Source organism: Suncus etruscus, chromosome 1 (assembly GCF_024139225.1).
Source record: "Suncus etruscus isolate mSunEtr1 chromosome 1, mSunEtr1.pri.cur, whole genome shotgun sequence".
Taxonomy (NCBI): domain Eukaryota; kingdom Metazoa; phylum Chordata; class Mammalia; order Eulipotyphla; family Soricidae; genus Suncus; species Suncus etruscus.
In genome coordinates, this window is record NC_064848.1 from 132,787,284 (window position 1) to 132,812,829 (window position 25,546).

The 25,546-nt window shown below is 36.2% G+C and overlaps 1 protein-coding gene across 1 annotated transcript in view; it reads left to right on the forward strand.

Moving 5' to 3' along the window:
* The window catches only part of LOC126017754 (hyaluronidase PH-20-like), a 42,639-nt gene that overhangs the window by 14,218 nt on the left and 2,875 nt on the right, over nt 1-25,546 (forward strand). Inside the window, exons 2-3 of the mRNA XM_049779842.1 lie at nt 17,130-17,851; nt 19,027-19,116. Coding sequence (XP_049635799.1) covers nt 17,130-17,851; nt 19,027-19,116 — 812 coding nt within the window. The remainder of the gene's footprint in view (nt 1-17,129; nt 17,852-19,026; nt 19,117-25,546) is intronic.

Here is a 25,546-nt window from a genome sequence, read left to right on the forward strand (position 1 = left end):
TGAAAGTATAAACTTTTGAAGCTTGAATTTATTCAAATTTTGCAAAGTATATTTTACTTATTTTCAACATTTTTTCTCCTTTCTTTTGTACACCTGAATATTATTACTGCTGTTAATAACAGCAATAAAACAATAATATTACTTTTTCACTATTGTTAAGTGTTTTAGAAACATGGTTTCAAATTAAGATTATTTTATATAGTTTTTGACTTTTGTTAAAATAGGATTCCTAAAGCAGGACAACTTTATTTTTCTGTCAATTATAGTGTTAAAAATGTATTCCTAAAAACTTTTCTCTATTAGAGTATCAGGATTCCACTATCATTGTCTCTAGATCTCTTCTAATATACCAGCCCACATCTAATCAAACTTATTTTTGAAAAAAACAAACAAACAAACAAAAACAACCTCTCAGACTCTATTAATCTTGTCCTTTTTTATTCACTTAGTCTTTTCCATTATCCTCCATATTTTAGAGACATCATTTGAAATTTGTTTCTTTTTGACTCATTTTATACATTAAGCCTTGGAGTTTCACCCAAGTTACAGTTAACTATAAAGTCTGATCTTTTCTTTTCTTTAATTTTTATTTTGATCATATTGGCTTACATATCTTTCACAGTAGTATTTTAGGTACATATTAACATTGAATCAGGGGAATACCCATCACCAAATCCTATCCCCGTTTCTTTCCTGCAACCATATCCCACCCATCACCCCCCAAGCTGCTAGTGTAGGCGGTCTCCTCTTTGTCTAGCTTACTATTAGTGATTTTATATCTGTTTGGTCCTGGTACCTTCCCTTGTTTCCCCCTCTATTTGAGAGGTGGAGCTTGATAATTCGAATTATGTGGTTTTGTTTGAAGGAAAGAAAAGCAATAGAATGGAGTGAAAAATGAGAAAAAAATTAATTAAATAAATAAAATAAGCCGAACATGGCGGAGTCCTTCTAGAAGTTTTCAACCTCTGATCTTTTCTTAAAGATGAGTAGTATTTCACTTTATATATGCCACACGTTCTTTATCCACTGGCACATCTGTTTTTGTACAATTGTATTTTGAACAAAGGCACACAAACATTTTTAGTTGATGTTTTTATGTCTTCTGAGTGATTCCAAGGAGTGGATTTTCAGGGTCATATAGGTCTGTATTTTTTTTTTAGTTTTTTGAGAATTGTCCATATGTTTTTACAAAAAATAAACACTTGCAAGAATAGAGGATGACAGTTTTAATTTAATTTATTTTGCAACATACTACTAGCACCAGATTAATCTAGACTTATGAAAGTGAGCCATTCTCATTTCCATAAAATGAAATCATCTCAGTACTTTTATTTTAATTTTCCTCATACTCAGTGTTTCTCAAGACATGATTGTGAGCTATCTTGTTTATCTTCTTTGGGTACTCATATTTTTACCTTCTCTCATCATTTTTAATGTATTTCCTATGGACTAGTATGATTATATATTGGGCTTTCTGAGATATGTGATGAGTGAAACTTTTCTCCCACATAGTATGTTTTAAATTATATTATTTATTTCACAGTGCAGAAACTTTATTTGAAATATTTCTGTTTGTTTACTTTCACTTCTGTTTCTTTGTCCAAAACATCAAATCTTTGAAGTGTCTTTTTTTTGTCATATCATGGACAGTTCTGCCCTATGAATTGAGTCAGTATAATGCTTTGGGTAGTTGGTCAGTTTAATGATGTTAATTATTCTATCCACAAGGAAATTTAAATATTTATTTGTGTTTCTATTTTTTCAACAGTAATTTATGAATTTTTTTTCTTTTTTTTTTGTTCTCTACATCACCTTGATACCAAAAGGAGACAGAGATGTAAAGAAAGAAAGAAAGAAAGAAAGAAAGAAAGAAAGAAAGAAAGAAAGAAGAAAGAAAGAAAGAAAGAAAGAAAGAAAGAAAGAAAGAAGAAAGAGAGAGAGAGAGAGAGAGAAAGAAAGAAAGAAAGAAAGAAAAGAAAGAGAAAGAAAGAGAGAAAGAAAGAGAGAGAGAAGAGAGAGAAAGAAAGAAAGAAGAAGAAAGAAAGAAAGAAAAAGAAAGAAAAGAAAGAAAGAAGAAAAAGAAAGAAGAAAGAAAGAAAAAAGAAAAAGAAAGAAAGAAAGAAAGAAAGAAGAAAGAAAAGAAAGAAGAAAGAAAGAAAGAAAGAAAGAAAGAAAGAAGGAAAGAAGGAAAGAAGGGGAGGAGAGGGGAGGGGAGGAGAGGAGAGGGGAGGAGAGGAGGAGAGGGGAGCAGTAATTTATGAATTTTTTAAATATTGTTTTACATTATACATCACTTCCTAAGTTTATTTTCATGTTTTTTTCTTTTAATTTTTATTGTGGCCAAAGTGAATTACAAAACTTTCACAGTGATATTTAAGTGACAATATATAGTGACAATGAATCAGGGCATTCTATTACCAGTGATGTCCTCCCTCCACCCCTGTTCCCAGCATGTATCTCATAACTTTCTCCTTTACTCCCCAGAATACCAGTGTAACTGGTCCCCACTAATACAGCTTGCTGTGGTTTAGGTATAGATTCATTTTTTTTTTAATATTTTAATTTTTTTTTTTTTGGTTTTTTGGTCCACACCTGTTTGATGCTCAGGGGTTACTCCAGGCTAAGTGATCAGAAATTGCCCCTGGCTGGGGGGCCATATGGGACACCAGGGGATCTAACCGCTGTCCTTCCTCGGCTAGTGCTTGCAAGGCAGACACCTTAACTCTAGTGCCACCTCTCCGGCCCCAGGATTAGGTATAGATTCTATTGTCATTGACTTTGGTTTGATGTTCAGGTCTGATAATTTTTTATTTCCACTAAATGTTCATGCAAGTGTATGGACCTGGTACCATCCATTTTCCCCCACCAATTTATGAGGCTGAACAAGATGATTCAAGCAATGTAGTTCTGTGGAAGATAAAGAAAAAGAAAAAGAAGAAAGAAAGAAAACTAGGAGGAGTCCTTCTAGGTGTTATAAATATCAATTTAGAAGAGGGAAGGGAAAAATTAAGAAAAAGTAACAAAACAAAAAAAAACATTAACAAACAGAAAACAAAGCAATATCAAAAAAATACAAGAACAAAAATCAAAACAAACAAAAAGAACAAGCAAAAAACCAAATCCAGTAACTATTAAAGACAATAAAAAAACCAACAGATTTCCATGTTTATTATTATTATTATTATTATTATTATTATTATTATTATTATTATTATTATTTTTCCATGTTTGGGTCACTCCAGATGGCGCTCAGGGCTTCCTCCTGGCTCTGTGCTCAAACATTGATTTTGGCAGGCTAGAGGGACCATAAAGGATGTAGAGACTCAAAATCTGGTTGGTCCTGGGTTGGCCACATGCAAGGAAATTGCTCTACTGCTTTGTTATCACTCCGGCCCTGTTTTTTATGTATTTGTTTTATTAAGGCACAACTGTGAGATGGTTTTGATTTTTTACATTATGTCTTATGTGAAGAGTGATAATTTGACTTCTTTTCCAATTCGAATCCTAGTGTTCTTTCTTTTTATTTATTTATTTATTTATTTTTTTTATTTTGTTTGTTTTTTGGGCCACACCCGGCAATGCTCAGGGGTTACTCCTGGCTGTCTGCTCAGAAATAGCTCCTGGCAGGCACGGGGGTACCATATGGGATACCGGGATTCGAACCAACCACCTTTGGTCCTGGATCAGCTGCTTGCAAGGCAAACGCCACTGTGCTATCTCTCCGGGCCCCCTAGTGTTATTTCTATAGCCTAAATGCTGTGGCAAGGTATTCCAATAGTATGTTGATTAATAGTAGTGATATTAGACACTCTTGAATTATACTTAATGTTAGAGTAAAAATCTATAGTTTTCTTCTACCATTAAATATGAGATAATATGTGGCATTGTGATGTATGTCATTAATTTTTATTTAATTAAAAATTAATTTCAATTAATTGATAATCAATTATTTCCATTTTCAGAGTTTTTTTAATCATAAGTTTACTAAGTCTTATCTAAATCTTTCTCTAGATTTTATTTTATCACATGATTTTTATTGTTCCTTATATCCATGTGTATATCATACTATTTGACCTGCATATCTTGAAACATCCTTTTATCCATGGGGTAAAACTTGCCTGATCTTGGTGTATGTTTCTTTTAATTTAAAATAATGTTGCAAATTAGTTCACTAAGATTTTGTTTGGGATATTTGAGCCTCACAGAAATTATTTGAGAAGACTACCATTCTTTTGCTTTCTGGAAGAGTCTGAGGAGGATAAGAAGATACTTACCTTAAGAGTTTGAAGCAATCACTTGTGGACACTTTTGGATGGATCTTGGTGCCTGTTCTTGGGAAGATATTGATTATACTTTGAATATCTGTGTTAATAATTGGTCAGTTCAGGAGTTCTGATTCCTCTTTAATTAGGCTTAGGAGGATGAAGGATTCCAAAAATGTATTCAATTGCAAATTTGTGGTATAATATTGATTGTGTTTCCTGATGATCTTTGGAATTTCAGTTCTATCTGTTGTAACTTCATTTTTATTTTTACTTTTTTGGGGGGGAGGAGGACATACTGTGATGCTCAGGGGTTACTTCTGGCTATGAACTAAGAAAATAAGAAACTGCTTGTGGACCATATGGGACTGCAGGGGATCGAAATGTGCTCCTTCCAGGGTCAGCCAGGTGCAAGGCAAATGCCCTACTGCTGAGTCATCACTCAGGCCTGAGGAAACTCCTTTTTTCATTTTTGATATTTTTCCACATTTTTATCATATAAATATTCTGCATTTCCCCATTGTTCTTTGTGAATATAGTTAAGGGTTGATCATTTTATATTTAATAAATTATTAGTTCTTGATTTCGTTCATTTTTGATGGAAGGATTTATTTTTATTTTTCTGATTTAATTATATGTTCTCTTTCCCTGCTTTGGCTTAGTTTGTTCTTTTGCCTTTCTTTTACTAGTTTAAGAGCTTTGTATTTAGGCATTATATGGGGACATTTTCTTGTTTTTCTGCTTTTGAATCTGGTAATTTTGTATGTATACCAGAAGAATTTTATAAAAAATTTTTTATGAGCCAGAGCAATAACACAGCTGTAGAGCATTTGTTTTGCACACAATCAACTCTGAACAGACCCATGACGAACTCTGAACAAACCCAAGTTCAAATACTGGCATCCCTTATGGTCCCCCAAATTCACCAAGAGTGATTTCTGATCACAGAGCCAGGAATAATCCCTGAGCATTGTCAGGTGTGACCCCCAAACCCCAAAATTTATTTTTATTTATTTCTTTATTTCTTTATTTATTTTGGTTTTTGGGCCACACCAAAAACGCTCAGGGGTTACTCCTGGCTCTGTGCTCGGAAATCTCTCCTGGCTTGGGGGACCATATGGAACGCCAGGAGATCGAACCGCAGTCTGTCCTAGGTCAGCAGTGCCACCAATCTGGCCCAAAAATTTATTTTTATAAGATTTAAATATTAAGAAAATTAATCCCTAATTTTTTAAAATAAAGCAATAATAGATCTGAGAATTTAATTCTGTTCAGCCAACGGTCTTACTTAGAATAGTATTTTCTATTCACAGGAATAGATAAAGTTACTATGTTAAATATACACAATCCTGGGAGAAACATGAAATGGTCATATCTTCAAATTTCTGTAGGCTGCTTAGTATGAAATATTTTGGTTTTCTTCAAGAACCACAGACTAGTTAAAGACGTGACTTGTAGGTATTTTTGTTAATAGCATGTAGAACTTAAAATACTTTAAATAGTATGTAGCTCAATTTCTTGCCCTTGACCTAGTCATTTTTTTCTCACAAATGGGGTGTGATTATTTTAATCAAATAAAGTAATTTCATCAAGTTTATAATGAATGTGACAGTAATTCACCAAAGATTATGATACCCAAGTCATACATTGAGTAATTAAACTAGGAAGATAAAATTTAATGGAATTTTAATATAATTGAATGGAATTTAATAAAATTAAATGGAACATAGAATGTATTTTGCTACCTTTAAACATGAGACATTTTTTTAACATAATTTTTATTTTGATCATAGTGGCTTACATATTGTTGACAATAATATCTTAGTTACATATTTACATAAGATCAAAGGGGATTCCCATCACCGGTTTGTCTTCCCTACTCCTCCCTTTTTGTCCTACCTCTCAAATCCTCTTCCCTCACCCCTAGGGCTGCTAGGATATGTGGTCCCCTCTGTACCTATCCTATTACTTCGTAGTCTTACACCTGTTTGGTCCTGCTGCCTCCTTTATTTCCCCCTCTAGTTAGGAGGCAGAAGAAGGTAGTTCAAGTTATGTGGTTTTGTTTGAAAAGGAGAAAAGTGATAAACTGGGGTAAAAGTCTAATATGCCGGAAATAAGCAAAATTCTTCTAGAGGCTCTCGTCATCGATTTGAGAGGCGAAGGAGAAAAAGAAGGTGAAACACTCGACCCCTATGAGATGCAGTGTCAAATATCTATTAAGAGTTCCAATGCGGATTTCCAGGGCGGGTCTCCAGAAGGTGAAAACCGGCGGGCTTTTCGCAGAAGCCAGCTGCCCTGTCTGGGACATCAGGCAGGGAAAAGACACGAATCTGCGCCCGCCCAGTGGAGCCCGACTGTGAGTGCTCCTTGTAAATGTTTCTCTACTGTCCTCTTGCGTGAAACTCTTGGGAGTGGGGCAAAAGAGGCTCCAGAAATCTGCGCTTCCAGACGCCATTTCCAGGGCGGGTCTCCAGAAGGTGAAAACCTGGCGGGCTTTCGCAGAAGCCAGCTGCCCTGTCTAGGACATCAGGCAGGGAAAAGAGACGAATCTGCGCCCGCCAAGTGGAGCCCGACTGTGAGTGCTCCTTGTAAATGTTTCTCTACTGTCCTCTTGCGTGAAACTCTTGGGAGTGGGGCAAAAGAGGCTCCAGCAGAGCACGGCCGCTCTGCTTCGCTACGCGGCCGTGCGCTCTTTCTAAGAAAAGAACACCATCGTAACAAGAAGAAAAAAATCACACTAAGATCTGAGCTATAACACAGAAGCAAGCATTCCTCCTCGGACTGTCTTCTCCATTGAATGCTTGGGCCTAAGATTTGATCCAGTGTGAGGCTTCACCCACAGAGGACTCCCATCCCCTAGAGACAAGTCAGCCCATCCAGAAAGGGCGGAGCCAGAGAAGTGTGCGCTACATCATATAGCCAATGAATACCACCACAACACGTAGAAAAACCCAAAATACAAGTGTGACAATGGGGAAACAACGCAGGCCAGCATCAGACATAGAGAATGAAGATGACAATTCTGAGGACCAGATAATGGCCAACCAACTAATCAACCTCTCAGATAAGGACTTTAGACTAGCAATATGGAAGATGCTCAACGGACTCCAAGAAACCATGGATCGAGTTGAACAGAACACTAATAAGAACCAAGAAAATATGAAGACAGAAATCACAAAACTCCAAACTGAAATAACATATCAAATAACAGGCCTGAAAAAGTCAGTAAACGAAGTGAATGACAAAATGGATAAGCTCTGGGACAGGATGTCAGAAGCTGAGAATAGACTTGGTGCTGTGGAAGATGAGATACATAACAATTACATACAGCAGGAGAGATTGGACAAAAAACTTAAAGCAAATGAGCAGACAATGGAAAAATTAGTCAAAGAATGGGAACAGATGAAAATAGAAGTCTATGATAAGATCAACAGAAACAACTTAAGAATCATTGGAGTCCCAGAGACCCAGGAAGAAAATTCCCAGGAAGAATCAATGGTCAAGAACATCATTAAAGAAAAACTTCCAGAGCTAAAGAATATAGGTGATCAAATCCTACATGCTCGAAGAGTACCAACCAAAAGAGACCCCAGAAAAAACACCCCAAGACACATCCTAGTCACAATGACAAATCCCACAGATAGAGACAGAATTCTGAAAACAGCAAGATCAAAAGGGGAAATCACATTCAAGCAAGCCTCCCTGAGATTTACAGCAGACCTGTCACCAGAAACACTCAATGCCAGAAAGCAGTGGTGGGATATTGTGACAAGACTGAATGAAATGAATGCTTCACCCAGAATACTATACCCAGCAAAACTCACTTTCCGGTTTGACGGAAGAATACATGGTTTCACAGACAAAAAACAGCTCAGAAACTTCACAGACACAAAACCAGTCTTAAGAGAAAAACTGAAAGACCTAATCTAAGACAAGACTACCCAAAAGACACACCAAATTTTGATAAAAAGATGGCGTTAAATCCCAGGACAATTCTTTCTCTCAACATCAATGGACTAAATGCACCAGTTAAGAGACACAGAGTGGCTAAATGGATCAAAAAACTCAATCCAACCTTCTGCTGCCTACAAGAAACGCACCTGAATAGTCAGAACAAACATAGACTCAAAATAAAAGGCTGGAGAAAAATTATCCAAGCAAACAACACCCATAAAAAAGCTGGAGTGGCCATACTAATATCAGATAATGCAAACTTTATACTCAGGAAGGTTGTAAGGGACAAAGATGGACATTTTATATTAATCAAGGGGTATGTAGAGCAGGAAGAAATAACTCTCCTCAACATATATGCACCGAATGAGGGGCCAGCAAAATATTTAATACAACTGTTGACAAATCTGAAAAATAATATCAATAACAACACAATAATTGTGGGGGACCTTAACACGGCTTTGTCAACACTGGATAGGTCAACCAGACTGAAACCCAACAAGAATATACTAGACCTGAGGAGAGAAATGGAAGAAAGAGGCTTAGTGGATATATATAGGACACTCCACCCCCAGAAACCTGGATACACATTCTTCTCCAATGTACATGGGACATTCTCCAGGATAGACTACATGCTGGCACATAAAACATACCTCCATAAGATCAAGAGGATAGAAATTTTGCAGACTGCCTTTGCTGACCACAAGGCTCTGAAATTATTTGTGAATTCCAAAGGAACTCAGAAGAAAAACCTTAACACCTGGAAGTTAAACAGCCTCATACTCAATAACCAGTGGGTCCGAGATGAAATCAAGGAGGAAATCAAAAGGTTCCTGGAAACAAATGACAATCAAGACACAAACTATCAGAACTTATGGGACACAGCAAAAGCAGTACTGAGAGGAAAATTTATAGCTTTGCAAGCACACATCAGGAAGGAAGAAGGAGCTTACCTGAGTAGCCTAATGACACAGCTAATAGAACTAGAAAATGCTCAACAAAAGAACCCAAAAATAGGAAGACAGAAGGAAATAACAAAGCTGAGAGCAGAAATCAATGAAGTGGAAACCCAAAAAACAATCCGAAAGATCAACGAAAGCAGAAGTTGGTTCTTTGAAAAAATAAACAAGATTGATAGACCACTGGCAAACCTAACAAAGAAAGAGAGAGAGAGAAACTTGATAACTCGTATTAGGAATGAAAAAGGAGAGATCACTACTGATATGAGAGAGATTCAAAGGGTAATCAGAAACTACTTTGAGAAACTCTACGCCACTAAAAATGAGAACCTGGAAGAAATGGATAAATTCTTGGACTCTTATAATCTTCCACGGTTGAAGGAAGAGGATGTAGCATATCTAAACATCCCCATCATCATTGATGAAATTAGAATGGTAATCAAAGTCTGCCAAAAAACAAAAGCCCAGGCCCAGATGGATTCACTAATGAATTCTTTCAAACTTTTCAAGAGGAACTACTACCAATCCTGGCAAGACTCTTTCATGAAATTAAACAAACGGGAACACTTCCAAATAGCTTTTATGAAGCCAACATCACCTTGATACCTAAACCAGACAGAGATGCTACAAAAAAAGAAAATTACAGACCAATATCGCTGATGAATGGAGATGCAAAGATCCTCAACAAAATCCTGGCAAATAGGATTCAATGCCTCATTAAGAAGATCATCCACTATGATCAAGTAGGTTTCATCCCAGGAATGCAAGGCTGGTTTAACATCCGTAAATCTATCAACATCATACACAACATCAATAACAAGAAAAATAAAAACCACATGATCATATCAATAGATGCAGAGAAAGCATTTGATAAGTTCCAACACCCATTCTTTATCAAAACTCTTAGCAAGATGGGAATGGAAGGAACCTTTCTCAATCTAGTTGAAGCCATCTACCACAAGCCAACGGCAAATATTATCCTCAACGGAGAAAAACTAAAAGCCTTCCCTCTAAATTCTGGTACAAGACAAGGCTGTCCTCTCTCACCACTCCTATTCAACATAGCACTGGAAGTACTTGCTATAGCGATTAGGCAAGAAAAGGATATCAAGGGAATCCAGATAGGAAAGGAAGAAGTCAAGCTCTCACTGTTTGCAGATGACATGATACTCTACTTAGAAAACCCTAAAGACTCTACCAAAAAGCTTCTAGAAACAATAGACTCATATAGCAAGGTGGCAGGCTACAAAATTAACACACAAAAATCAATGGCCTTTCTATACACCAACAGTAATAAAGAAGAAATGGACATTAAGAAAACAACCCCATTCACAATAGTGCCACACAAACTCAAATATCTTGGAATCAACTTGACTAAAAACGTGAAGGACCTATACAGAGAAAACTATAAAACTCTGCTCCAAGAAATAAGAGAGGACACGCAGAAATGGAAATACATACCCTGCTCGTGGATTGGCAGGATTAACATCATCAAAATGGCAATACTCCCCAAGGCATTATACAGATTTAATGCTATCCCTCTAAAGATACCCATGACATTCTTCAAAGAAGTGGATCAGACACTTTTGAAATTCATTTGGAACAATAAACACCCTCGAATAGCCAAAGCAATCATTGGGAAAAAGAATATGGGAGGAATTACTTTCCCCAACTTTAAACTGTACTACAAAGCAATAGTTATCTAAACAGCATGGTATTGGAATAAGGACAGGCCCTCCGATCAGTGGAATAGGCTTGAATACTCAGAAAATGTTCCCCGGACATACAATCACCTAATTTTTGATAAAGGAGCAAGAAATCCTAAATGGATCAAAGAAAGCCTCTTCAACAAGTGGTGTTGGCACAATTGGATAGCTGCTTGCAAAAAATTGAACTTAGACCCCCAGTTATCATCAAGTACGAAGGTAAAATGCAAATGGATTAAAGACCTCGATATCAGCCCCAAAACCATAAGACATATAGAACAGCACATAGGCAAGACACTCCAGGACATTACAGGCATTTTCAAGGAGGAAACTGCACTCTCCAAGCAAGTGAAAGCAGAGATTAACAGATGGGAATATATTAAGCTGAGAAGCTTCTGCACCTCAAAGGAAATAGTGCCCAGGATACAAGAGCCACCCACTGAGTGGGAGAAACTATTCACGCAATACCCATCAGATAAGGGGCTAATCTCCAAAATATACAAGGCACTGACAGAACTTTACAAGAAAAAAACATCTAATCCCATCAAAAAATGGGAGAAGAAATGAACAGACACTTTGACAAAGAAGAAATACAAATGGCCAAAAGACACATGAAAAAGTGTTCCACATCACTAATCATCAGGAGATGCAAATCAAAACAACGATGAGATACCACCTCACACCACACAGAATGGCACACATCACAAAGAATGAGAATAAACAGTGTTGGCGGGGATGTGGAGAGAAAGGAACTCTTATCCACTGCTGGTGGGAATGCCGTCTAGTTCAACCTTTATGGAAAGCAATATGGAGATTCCTCCAAAAACTGGAAATCGAGCTCCCATATGATCCAGCTATACCACTCCTAGGAATATACCCTAAGAACACAAAAATACAGTACAAAAACCCCTTCCTTACACCCATATTCATTGCAGCACTATTTACCATAGCAAGACTCTGGAAACAACCAAGATGCCCTTCAACAGATGAATGGCTAAAGAAACTGTGGTACATATACACAATGGAATATTATGCAGCTGTCAGGAGAGATGAAGTCATGAAATTTTCCTATACATGGATGTACACGGAATCTATTATGCTGAGTGAAATAAGTCAGAGAGAGAGAGAAAAACGCAGAATGGTCTCACTCATGTATGGGTTTTAAGAAAAATGAAAGACATTCTTGCAATAATAATTTTCAGACACTAAAGAGAAAAGAGCTGGAAGTTCCAGCTCACCTCAGGAAGCTCACCACAAAGAGTGATGAGTTTAGTTAGAGAAATAACTACATTCTGAACTTTCCTAATAATGAGAATATATGAGGGAAATGGAGAGCCTGTTTAGAGTACAGGCAGGGGTTAGGTGGGGAGGAGGGAGACTTGGGACATTGGTGGTGGGAATGGAATGTTGCACTGGTGATGGGTGGCGTTCTTTACATGACTGAAACCCAAACACAATCATGTATGTAATCAAGGTGTTTAAATAAAAAATATGTCAATAAAAAAAAAAAAGTGTTCCAACGTGAACGCTAAGCACCACCAGAACAGAACAAAACCAACAAATACACAACCAAAAAAAAAAAAAAAAAAACGCCGCGATCTTGAGATAGGCACCATGGCATAGCACATGAAGAGGGAAAAAGAAGGGGCCAGAGAGATAATATAGAGGCAAGGCGTCTGCCTTTCATGCATGAGGTCATCGGCCCGAATTTTGGTGCCCCCATGGTCCCTCATGCCTGCCCGAAGCAATCTCTGAGCCCAGGAGCCAGGAAGAATCCCCGAGTGCTGCCTGGTGCCTCCCAAAAATCTGAAAGAAAGGAAAAAAAAAAAGATAAATGGGGCAATAACTTCAATAACCCCACTAAAACAAAGAAATCGACCAAAAATAAATAGGTAAATAAAATGATAATAGTAGTACATGAAGATAAAAAGTAATATATGAAAAATAAACAAGATTTTCCCCCTGCCCAGGCACAGTAAATATTGGGGTCATTCAAAAAGGGATTCACATGGCCTAAGATGTATGGGGTTTCTCCGCCCTTGGAGTATATTGTCATGGGATCCACTATAGACTCTGTTCATGATCCTTTATTCTCCCGGTGGTCCATTTGTGATGTTTGGGAGGCTTCTGGTCCTTCCTGGGTGATATAGTGAGTCCTCTGTATCTAGCAATCTCAGTATCGGCACAGTTACAGGGGTGGGACTTATGATGAAGTCAGTCTTAGTGGTTGTAGAAGTTCTGTTCCATCAATATCATTTTAGTCCATCTTCTGTGGTTGTTGGTCTTGGTCTTGGCACTAAATCTGGGATGGCACCTAGGATAATGCCTTTCCTTGTGTTTCCAGAAGCCCCATTCCCTTACAATGGTCTCTGCCAGACCTTTGGAACTGGGATCATGGTTGTTGTGCAGGTCGTAGCTCAAACCCTAGGTTAGGGCTTTTTTATTGGTCCCAAGATATATACAGTCTGGTCATGGTTCTAGCAGCCAGTCCTCTGCAAATCGCGTTCTTGGTTTTTGGACCTACCAGCGGGTGACAAGTCTTCTGATTTTGTCTTATCAGTGGCTAGAGGGCCAGGATAACCTGTTCTTAAGTCAAGTTGTTCCCCTTTTCCTCGTTGTCAGGATATCATATTAGAGCTGGCACTCGTTGGTGTTCCAGCAGTAATAAGGTTGTCCTGGATGGGGTTTGTTACTTGCAGCTGTTGTGAGGGACTGTGCCATTTCTGTGACTGGGATCCAGGGTTCAAGGTTTGATGGATGGGATCTACTCTCCTGAAGTCTAAGTTGATTCCACATGATATATTTTCAAGGTAGGAGTTATCCCTGTATTGTAAACAACTATGAGTTTCTATCTCTAGTAGATAAAAGCTCTTTTTTCTGTGAGAGATTTCCCCTTTTTTTTAGTGTGCCTTTGCAGGGAGAAATGGTGCTACGTTATATTGTTGGTTCATTTGGGGGTGGACAGAGAGGAAAACAAAAACAGGTCACATACCCAAAAAAGATTAAAACAAAACAAAAAGGAAACAAAACCAAAAAAAAAAAAAAAGATAGGATTAAAAATGTATGTGCTCACATATGCATATGTGGACCAGAAAATTAACGGAGTATTTAAAGGACCAAAGAGGTGCAAAAGACTACCTTACATTTGGGGAAAGGCAGGTAAAGAGGAGGTGTAATACAGATCTTATGTTTATGTTGGGAGTACAGGTTTTCCCCTTGTCTTTTGGGTTTTTCTTGTAGTGTGTGGGTTCCCAGGCACCTTTCCATCACACCCCCTGACCTTCTTCAGATTGGTGAAAGATTTGTGGCAGGGAGGTCTTGGTAAGAGTTCCTGCATTGGGGCTACTTTTGGGCCTAAGTCCGGTTTCAAGTAGCAGTCCACCTTAGGGGAAGATGGTAGGGGTCACCGCGCAGCATGGGTCCACAGTAGAGTTAGCTGCTTTTTCTTGCAGGAAACGAAGTGTGGGTTTGAGTGGGTGTCTCTTCGTTTGGGTACCGGGTACTGGTTCATTGAGGTAGGAGGTCAATCTTGATGCCTAATAGATTTAGGACTGAGGGTGAAGAGTGTTAATACAGTGGGAAATATGGATGGGAATGAGGGATGAGGGGGTATTTGGATTTCCAAAGGGGGGAAAGGGGAAGGTATATGGTAGGAGTAGGAAGGGAGAGAAGAGAAAATACATTAGAAAGGAAGGGAAAAGAGGAAAGAAAGAAAGAGAGAGAGAGGAGTAGAGAAGAAATGATAAAAAAAGTAGTGAGAAGAGAGGAGAGAATAGCAAGGGAGTGTTAGTTTGCTTGAGCGTGTTCGGTGAGTATAGTCTGTAGTTTAAGTCTGTGTGTCACGGTTACTGCTTCGGTGATCTGATTGGCCACGTGCTTCGATTCCTAAAAGAAGGTATAACCTTGAAATAAAGTGTATGTTAAAGGGTTTTCTCGGGAACATCTCGTAGTACCAGCTAGGTATGGTATCTCATGTGGCATCCCGAGCTGCCATCTTGGTTTGTCCACCCTTTGTATCGAAGGATGCCTGTGGGCAGAAAAGCTGAGAGGTTATTTTAAATATAGTAATATAAGGCATTAAAACATGATGTTATGGGATGATTCCATTGGAGTCAGCGATTTCCCATGGCATTCTTTACCTGTAATCCTGACTGCAATCCCCAAGGGATTATTGTGGGCCTTTGTCGTAGAAGGCTGATTACATACCTGTTCTCTCTATGCTGTTGTTTCTGGTGTTGCTGCTTTCTTTGTGGTATGATGCAGTCAAGGGTTTGCGTTGTTCCTTTTTTTCATGTATTTTGGGCGCTGCACTCGAGTATATGTTGGCTATTACAGTGTTTAGAGTTTCTACCTTTTAAACCCTCTTATTTGATTGTTGAGTGTTAGATGTGTATAAGGTGTATGTTCTAGGTGCTTCAGAATAGTGCTATCATTCTGTGTTCATCTTTGGTCTTCTGACGTACTTCGTTTAACATAACATGTTCTAGATCCATCCATGTTGCTGCAAAGTCTGTGATTGTATCATTTCTGACTGCCATGTAATATTCCATTGTATATATGTACCACATCTTAATGATCCATTCATCTTTTGTTGGACATCGAGGTTGGTTCCAAGACTTGGCTATTATACTGAGTGCTGCTATAAATAGTGGGGTGCACACGTATTTTGGAATGAATGTCCTTCCAAGTTGGGGGTATATACCTAGGAGAGCAATTGCTGGGTCAAATGGCAACTCAATTCTGAGTTCTTTGAGCACTCTCCAGACTGTTCTCCATAGGTGTTGGACTAGGGGGCATTCCCACCAGCAGTGGATGAGAGTTCCCTTCATAAAACATGAGACATTTTTAAATATAATGCAGTAGTGTTATTTAGAGCAAATTCTGAATAACTCATGTACTTATCCTGTAGTGGGAAATTACGGTTAGTTCAAAAGTTTTGATCAAACTTTTGACATTTTATTCTCTATAATAAAGATGATGCATCATCCTCTAATTTGTACCCACCTCTATAAAAAGGATAGTTTCTCAAAATTATACAAGGTCATTTTGGGTATTTGACAGCAAGTTTTTAAAAGTGGGTTATAAAAATAATAAGCAGAATAATAATAAATAAAAATCTTATGAAAATACTAAGCAGAATATGCGCTCCAACAATTTATTTTAATTTGAAAGGTTTTTCTTTCTACATAATTACTTGGTATACAATTATGCATAGTTTAGGAGGTTAAAGTAAAAGTACTTATATTCACTTTTTTACAAGCTCAGTAATGGTTTGAGATGAGATAAATTTGTATTATATATAAGGAATGACTTTTTTTTGAAATTTTTTGAGGCCACACCCGGCAAGCGCTCAGGGGTTACTACTGGCTCTCTGCTCAGAAATCTCTCCTGGCAGGCATGGGATGCAGGGAATCAAACCAACATAGGTCCTAGTCGGTCTCTTGCAAGGCAAATGCCCTAATGCCCTACCACTGTGCTATCCCTCCGGCTTCAATATTCTTTTTTTTTTTTTTTGATATTTTATTTTTTTGAGGCCACATCGGGCAAGCATTCAGGGTTTACTCCTAGTTCTTTGCTCAGAAATCTCTCCTGGCAGGCATGGGATGCAGGGATTCGAACCAACATAGGTCCTAGTTGGTCGCTTGCAAGGCAAATGCCCTACTGCTGTGCTCTCTCTCCGGCCCCAAGAAAATGATTTCTTGATATAAACACATGAATGTTTGCACATAGAATTATGTACTTGATCTTCAAAAATTAAAAAAATTTTAAGCACTTAAATTTTAAGAGTTGGTAAATTTACTATGTCTAATACAGAAATCCAGTGTAACTGTTCATTTTATATTTCTTTTTGTTTTAAGTTGTAGATGAGCAACTTGCAAAATATATCTGAAACACGATGCATGAAGAATCATATTCGAATATAGTATGAAATTTTCTCTATGTTTATTGCTTATGTAAATTATTGAATAAGCTGAAGTGTGTAGGAAAAAAAGCGTGACTTTAATAGTTACTACTCCATACCATGGAACTTCTATGGGCCAAATATATCTGCTTTAGGAGCTTTGTTGGCTTCAGTGAAATATCCAAGGCAATGGTCATTTTTCTTCTGTTTCCAAATTGCTTGAATGCGGATTACAGAGCACCTCCGATACACTCAAATACGACTTATGCCCTGGCTTGGAATATCGAAAATTTACTGTGCTTTAGAAAATTTAATATATCTATGAATTTGAACATATTTTCATTGATAGGAGACCCTGGAAAGGAAGCCATAAATCAAAATGTTACCTTATTTTACATCAATAAATTTGGCTCCTATCCTTACATTGAAAGAAAGATTGAAAGAAATGGAGGAGTTCCTCAGAAGGGAAATCTAACAGCCCATTTGGAGAAGGTTAAGCAAGACATTCTGAAACACATGCCAAAGGACCAGTTAGGTTTGGCTGTCATTGACTGGCCAAATTGGAAACCTCTGTGGATTAGAAACGTGGGATTTAGAACTATTTACATGAACAAATCAATTGATTTGGCTAAGCAAAATTTCCCAAATCTTAGTATTGAAGAGGTCACCAAGCTTGCCAAAGAAGATTTTGAAAATGCAGGGAAGACCTACATGCTGAAGACTTTGGAACTGGGAAGGTCACTTAGGCCAAAAAACTATTGGGGTTTTTTAAATTTTCCTGATTGTTTCAATTATAATTATAATGATATTAATTACAATGGAAGTTGCCTACAACCAGAAATGGAGAGAAATGATGTGCTAAACTGGTTGTGGAATGGAAGCACTGCCCTTTTTCCAAGCATTAATTTGTTTATAAATTTAAAGTCAACTATAAAGGCTGCTCTCTATACTCGGAATCGTGTTAGGGAAGCCCTTCGGGTTTCTAAAGTACGTAATCCTCAAAACCCATTACCTGTTTTTGTGTATGTACGTCCATCTTTTGGTGATAGGCACGCACAATTTCTTTCTGAGGTAAGTAAGCCAAGGTAGGCTACTGTGCTGTTCATTGGAATTTCACTGTATTTTTCACGTTTTTTTTTTTTTTTTTTTTTTTCTTGGAGGCAAGGGTTAAAGAAGGCATCATGGGGCACAGCCAGTGATGCTTTGGAATTACTCCTGCTCTACACTCAGGAATCCTTCCTGTCAATGACCAGGGACCATATGGGATGCTCCCCTAGCTATACTTTCTGATGCAGTTGAGTGCATTTTTAAAGGAGTAAAATGCATCGGTTACTTTATATTTATCTTGTTGTGAAGTCGCAACACACTTATTAATGACTTAATTCTATGCTCATTGTTTAGGATCATTCCTGGAGGGGGTATGGGATTATATGGAGTGCTAAGCATTAAACTTGATCTGCTACATGCAAGGCAATTGTTCTGCCATCTTAACTATCTCTCCAGCTTTTAATTGCCTTTAAGAAAGATCTTTCAGGTAACTTTTTACCAATGCACAAATAACAGGTAAGACTATATGTTAGTTTTGTTGTTGTTGTTTTGTTTTGTTTTTGTTCACACCCAGCAGCGCTCAGGGTAGACTTCTGGCTCTATGCTCAGAAATCGCTCCTGGTAGGCTCAGGGAACCATATGGGATGCTGGGATTCGAACCACTGATCTTGTGCATGCAAGGCAAAAGCCTCACCTCCATGCTATCTCTCTGGCCCCAATATGTTGTTTTTAATTTAATCATATGTTCTTTAACCATGGGAATAAGATAGTATAGACATGTAATAACTCAGTTTGTATTTACTATGAAGTACTTGCTATCTTGACAATAGAAGAAATTTATATAATTTTAAGTATTTTTGTAATAGTATAGCAGTGATTGTTTAAAAAGGGCCATAAGGGACTAGAGCTATAGCACAGCAGTAGTGCATTTGCCTTGCACACAGTTGACCCAGGACAGACCTGGGTTTGATCCCTATGTTCCATAGGATCTCTTGAGCCAGGAGCATTTTCTGAGAGCATAGACAGGAGTAACCCCTGAACATCACCGGGTGTGGCCCACAAAAAAAGAAGGTAGTAAGTGATGAAGAATTAGCTAATTAGCTAACCCATTGTTAGTTCAGCATGTTTCATTTTGCTATTACCTTCCTATAAATAATATTTTCATGATATTTCTATTAACTGTCTATTACATTTTCCAGATTGATCTTGTGCATACAATTGGTGAAAGTTTTGCTCTCGGGGTCTCTGGAGTTGTAATGTTGGAAGGCGCCTATATAACCCAATTTGAAGTAAGTTGAATTAATACTAAATAGCTGAAAATGTTTTGAGATTTAATATTTTGACATTGTGATATGGAATAATGAAATAGGTGTTATGCATGTGGCTTAGTGGTAATGAGTAAATAAAACATCAGTGCATTTATTCATTTGATTTTTTTGGACCACACCTGGTAATTCTCAGGGGCTACTCCTGGTTATTAGCTCAGAAATCGGTCCTGACTTGGGTCTATATGGGACACTGGGGGATCAAACTGCAGTCTGTCCTAGGTTAGCTTGTGCAAGGCAAATGCCCTACACCTTGCGCCACAACACACGCCCCTGTGCATTTATTCAAGGGAGAAATATTTTTACTTGTTTAAGTCATTTAAGAACCAAATTGGAAAGAAGACAAATCAATGTGATTTAGTGGAATGAGTAAAAAAAAAAGTGAAATTGATGGAAATTCTATAGTTTTTATGAAGCAGAAGCAATATAACTTTAATTTACTGACAAGAGTATAAGGTGATTGTTCTGCTACTATATATACTATTAAAAGAAGTAATGACATTTAGTATGCATTTGTTTACTTTTAATCCATTGAATTACTCTTTTGAACATTTATTCATTTAATTGCTAAATAAGATAGTGTATTGTAGAGCTCAGCAAACAATGGTCACAGTTAAATTTGTCTGAGATTTTCTTTGTAGAACTTCTAGATTAATAATTACTAATGCTTTAAAATACTAAAATAATAATGTTTTATAATATATATAATAAAATAAATTTTAATTTTATTTTCAATAAAGTTTCATGTCTGTCAGTAGAATTAAAAAAAGGATCATAGCCATGCTTCTTTGTTGGATACTTTTTAAATGAAAAGAGATGCCTCTGATATAGAAAATTATTCAGGAGAAGCAGTTTGGTGGGGGAAGTACAAGATACAAATCAAATGGTTTTGAGAGAGTATATGTGTAGACAATTAAAAATAATATTTTAAAATACTATTAAATTGTTCAAAACATCATGAAAGGAGATGTGAAATCCTTTATTTTCTAAGGTCAAATTATATTAGTGACTATTTGATTTATACATTTTTTAATATTTAATTTATAAAAGCTCTTTGATTCAGAATTTTATTGATTATTAAGGTTCAGACGTATAATATTCCAGCATTAGTCCCATAATCAGTATCAACTTTCTGCCACCAACTTCCCAGCCTCCCTCTGCCATTCCACCCTGCTTGTTCCTAGAAAAGGCACTTTTTCCCTCTATGACTGTTCTAGTATTTCTTTCCCTAGCATATGCTCCGAACATCCAATCCATTGACAAGATTCTTATTAAGAACAGTTCTCATGTTCTTTGTTTCTATTGACTTTAGGCCGTATTTTACCCTTATGAGGTTTCTTTATATCCCACATATGAGAGAGATTAATCTGTGTATGTTTATTTCCCTCTGATTAACTTCACTCAACATGAAACACTCCATATCCATACACATATCATCAAATTACATTAATTTATTTTTATTTTTTTACAGCTGAGTAGTGTTTCATTGTGTATTTATGCCATAGTTTCTGTTACCCAATAACTCTTTTTAAGTATTGCTGTTTTTTTTTTTATAGGTTTTAGCTATTGAGAATAGTGCAGCAATGAAAATAGAAATAAAGATGTCTTTCCTGAATTGTGTTTTTGAATATTGGGGTATATTCCAAGGAGAGAATTGCTGAACAATATGAAAGCTTAATAAGGTCATTTGAGAAATTACTATATTGGGTGTTCATTTTACTAAAAAATTTTAATACATTTTGCATCATATTAAAATACTTGTTTTGTTTTATATTTTATTTTTTACAATAATATTTTTATTTAAGCATCATGATTACAAAACATGTTTGTAGTTAGGTTTCAGTTGTAAAAAAATAAAACAGCCCCCTTCATCAGTGCAACATTCCCACCACCAATGCCTACCTCTCCCTCTTGCCCCACCCCTGCCTGTATTTGAGACAGGCATTCTACTTCTCTTACACACAAAAATTGTCATAATAGTTGTTAGTGTAGTTATTTCTTTAACTGAAATCAACTGTCTTTCATATCATGGCCAGTTCTACCAGTCCTCATCTCTATTGCCTCTGTGTATTATTATAATAATAATTTTACTTTTTCTTAAATCCCACAGATGATTGAGACTGTTCTGAATCTCTATCTCTCCATCTGACTTATTACACCCAGCATAATAGTTTTCATGTCCATCATGAATAGAAAAATTTCATGACTTCATTTTTTCCTGAAGGTTGCATAGTATTACATTGTTTATATGTACCACAGTTCCTTTAGCCACTCATCATTTTTTGTGCATCTTGGTTGTTTCCAGATTTTAGTAATTTTAAATAGCACGTCAATGAATATAGGTGTTCAGAAGACATTTTAGTATTGAGTGTCTAGGGTTTATATCTAGGAATGGTATAGCTGGAACATATGGGAGCTTAATTTTCTGTTTTATGTGAAATCTACTTATTTTTTTTCCATAAAAGCTGGACTAGACAGCATTCTCACCAGCAGTGAATGAGAGTTCCTCTCTCCCCACATCCCCACCAGCACTAATTGTTCTTGTTTTTTGTGTTATGTACTAGTCCCTATAATTTGTTTGTTGGTAACTCATTGTTTTGTTTTTTTTGTTTGTTTGTTTGATTTGATGATATGGAGCATTTTTCATGTGCCTTTTGGCCATCTGAATTTATTTATTTATTTATTTATTTATTTATTTATTTATTTATTTATTTATTTATTTATTTTGGTTTTTGGGTCACACCCGGTGTTGCTCAGGGGTTACTCTGGCTGTCTGCTCAGAAATAGCTCCTGGCAGGCATGGGGGACCATATGGGACACCGGGATTCAAACCAACCACCTTTAGTCCTGGATCGGCTGCTTCCAAGGCAAAAGCCGTTGTGCTATCTCTCCGGGCCCTGAATTTATTTTTGAGGAAGTGTTTGTGCATTTTTTATCCCCATTTTTGTATGGGGTTAGAAGTTTATTTCTTTTTTAGTTCTGTCAGTGCCTTCATATTTTAGATATTATTCCCTTATGATTGGTATTAGGAGCAGATTTCTTTCTGTGGGCAGTCTTTGTATTTTAGTAACTATTTCCTTTGAGGTGCAGAAGATTCTCAGCTAAATATAGTCCCATCTGTTTATCTCCGCTTCCATTTGTTTAGAGAGTGATGCTTCCTCCTTGAATATACCTTTTGTCTCAATGTCATGGAGAGTTTTACCTACATGTTCTTCTATATACCTTATGGTTTCAGGTGTGATGTCAAGGCCTTTAATCCATTTGTATTTGACCTTTATGCATGATGTTAGATGGAGCACTGAGTTTGCTTTTATGCATGTGGCTGACCAACTGTCCCAACACCACTTGTTAAAGAGAATTTCATTGCTTCATTTTGCATTTCTTGCCCCTTTATCAAAGATTAATTGTATGTCTGGGGAACAGTTTCTGAATAATCAACTCTATTTCATTAATCTTAGGGTCTGTTATTATTCCAATGCCATGCTGTTTTAATGACTTTTGCTTTGTAGTAGTACAATTTATAGTTGGGGAAGGTAATGCCTCTCATATTCTTTTTCCTATGGGTTTCTTTAGCTATGCATGTATTGGGAAAATTAACATCATTTAAATGGCAATACTCCCCAAAGCATTGTACAGATTTATTCCTCCAAGAATACCCATGACATTATTCAAAGAAATGAATCAAATACTCCTGAAATTCATTGTTTGAGGAAACTAGAATATTTTATATTTATGGTATATATTAGCAAAAATACAGTGGCATTGAAACTACTTTTATTGTTATTACTTTTTAATAATTTTATTGTGACCAATGTGAATGTAAGTCTTGCACAATTGTATTTAAAGTACATATTGACAGTGAATTAGGGCAATTTCTACCAACACTGTTGACCTCCCTCCACCTCTGTTCCTAGTATACATACTATATTTCCACCTGAAAATTTTCCTGGACTGCTAGTGTAACAGGTCTCTTTTGTGTATAGCTTGCTGTAGATTGGGTCTCTTGATTCTATTTTTGTTCATTTTGGGTTGGGTATTCAGGGAAGATAATTTTTTATTTCCACTCAATGTTCCTGAGATTACTTGCCCCTGATAATACTCACTTTTATTTTACAATTTCTGAGGCAAACAATATGAATCATGTTCTATGGTTCTGTTAAAAAAAAAAAAGAAATCTAGGAGGAGCCCCTGTCTAGGAGCTATAAATATAAATTTAAAAGAAAGAAAGGAAAGAAAGAAGGAAGGAAAGAAAGAAGAAAGAAAGAAAGAAAGAAAGAAAAAAAGAAAGAAAGAAAGAAAGAAGAAAGAAAGAAAGAAAGAAAGAAAGAGAAAGAAAGAAAGAAAGAAAGAAAGAAAGAAAAGAAAGAAAGAAAGAAAGAAAGAAAAGAAAGAAAGAAAGAAAGAAAGAAAAAGAAAGAGAAAAAGAAAGAAAGAAAGAAAAAAAAAAAAAAAGAAAGAAAGAAAAGAAAGAAAGACAAGAAAGAAAGAAAGAGAAAGAAGACAAAAGTAAAAGAAAAAAACCAAACCATACAAAACCAAAAAACAGCAACAACAACAACAACAAAACACAATAACACCAAAATAAATTAAGGAATTGGGGTTGGTGTGGCAAGATTTTTGTTTGTTTGTTTTCTTGCATAGGCACAGTAAGAATTGGGGAAATTAGAAAGTGAATTCTTTTGGCCTAAGAGATACAGGGTTTCTCCACCCTTGAAGTATACTGTCATGGGAACTACAGGCTCCAGACATGTTTATTGCCAAACCCAAGGTCTTTTTATAGTGCTAGGAAATATTCTGCTCAGTTGTGGTTATCAAAGTCAGTCCTCTATAATTAGTGATGCTAGTTTTTGCAAAGATACTAGATGAAGCCTAAATTAGAGTCTTTTCTTATGGTTCCAAAAGTTTTGCTTAGTCGTGGTTGTCAAAGTTAGACCTCTGCAATTAGGTATCTTGGTTTTTGCATAAATCCTAGGATTAAGCCTAGGACAGTCTTACTTTATGATCCCATTTTTTTTTTGCACAGATCAAAAGACAGAGTGTCTTCTAATTAAATTTAGTTTTTCTAATTGCATTGTATTCCACTCAAGAAGACTTTCCCTATAAAGAGATAACTATTTTCTCTCTGTATTGTCATCCTTGTTAAACTTTTCAAATTAGTATTTTAGCCTCCACATCTTCAAAGTCTTTGTCTCAAAGCAAGAATAAAGTTGTTACCTGAATCTGGAGGTGAACTTTTTTTCCTCTAGTGGATGTGGAAACAACACTGACGTATTTGCTATGGAGAATTCCTAATGGTGTCATGGTTTGGGGCTTTGTCTAGTAATTAAAGAGAAAAGACTCTAGCCTAAGACCTGAAATCATTCTTTGTTCTATTGCCCATCAGATAGTCATGCCTTTATTTCATGTATAAAAATACTTAAATAACAGTAGACTTTGTGAAATTCTTTAAAGGTAATTTCAGCCATTATTTCTATTTGAAATGCTTTTGCTTTCTCTGGTTTTATTACCAAGTTATTAAAAAAGCATAACAATTTCAGAGAAAGTGAATTCTTCAGCCCTAACTAAAATAAGTTAATCATTTAGTAAAATCTCAAAAATGTCAGAAAATAAGTTTAAAAAATTAGTGTTTATATTAATATTGATGTGGGAAACAATACTAATGTCATCTATCAAAATCAAATTCCAACTTCTTGGAAAATGTATATTTTAAATTCATTAAACAAGATATGTATTATGTTATAATTAACTATATAGATGGGTTTGCTCCATTTCTGTAACACTTCAATTTTATTCCAATAATAAAGTCATTTAATATTATAAATATAAAAATAATATCAGATATATTTAATATAAATATAATAATAATATCTGAAATTTTAATATGTAAATGACATGCAGACTTAGGAGATATGAAACCATGTAAAATGGTATGAGAACTTATTATCCCGTTAAGGTTAAATGAATGGTAATACAGTATTTAGTTTGTTCAAATTATAGAACTCAGCTTTCTAAGAGAGCAATAAGGGTATTTTGACATGAATTGCTATGCTTTGAAACAATTAGCTTGTCTAGTGGGTGAGAGAGGTACATACATGTGAACAGACAAAATATATCAGACTATATACTAGTGATGACAAGTTGAACTTTAAACTAAACACTATAAAATTTATTAAAGGATTAGGAATGGGCATTCTTATTCTTCCATAAAAGTTACAACAAATAAGGGTTTATGGAACAAAATTCATTGCTACCCTATACTTCTTTAAGTCAGAAGTTCAAAATCAATGTAATGGACTGAAAAATAAAAAAATCAACAAGGATTTCTTTTTTCTACAAGTTCATATATATTGCAGAATATGCTCATTTATGTTTGTGGTAGTGAAAGTATTTGCAC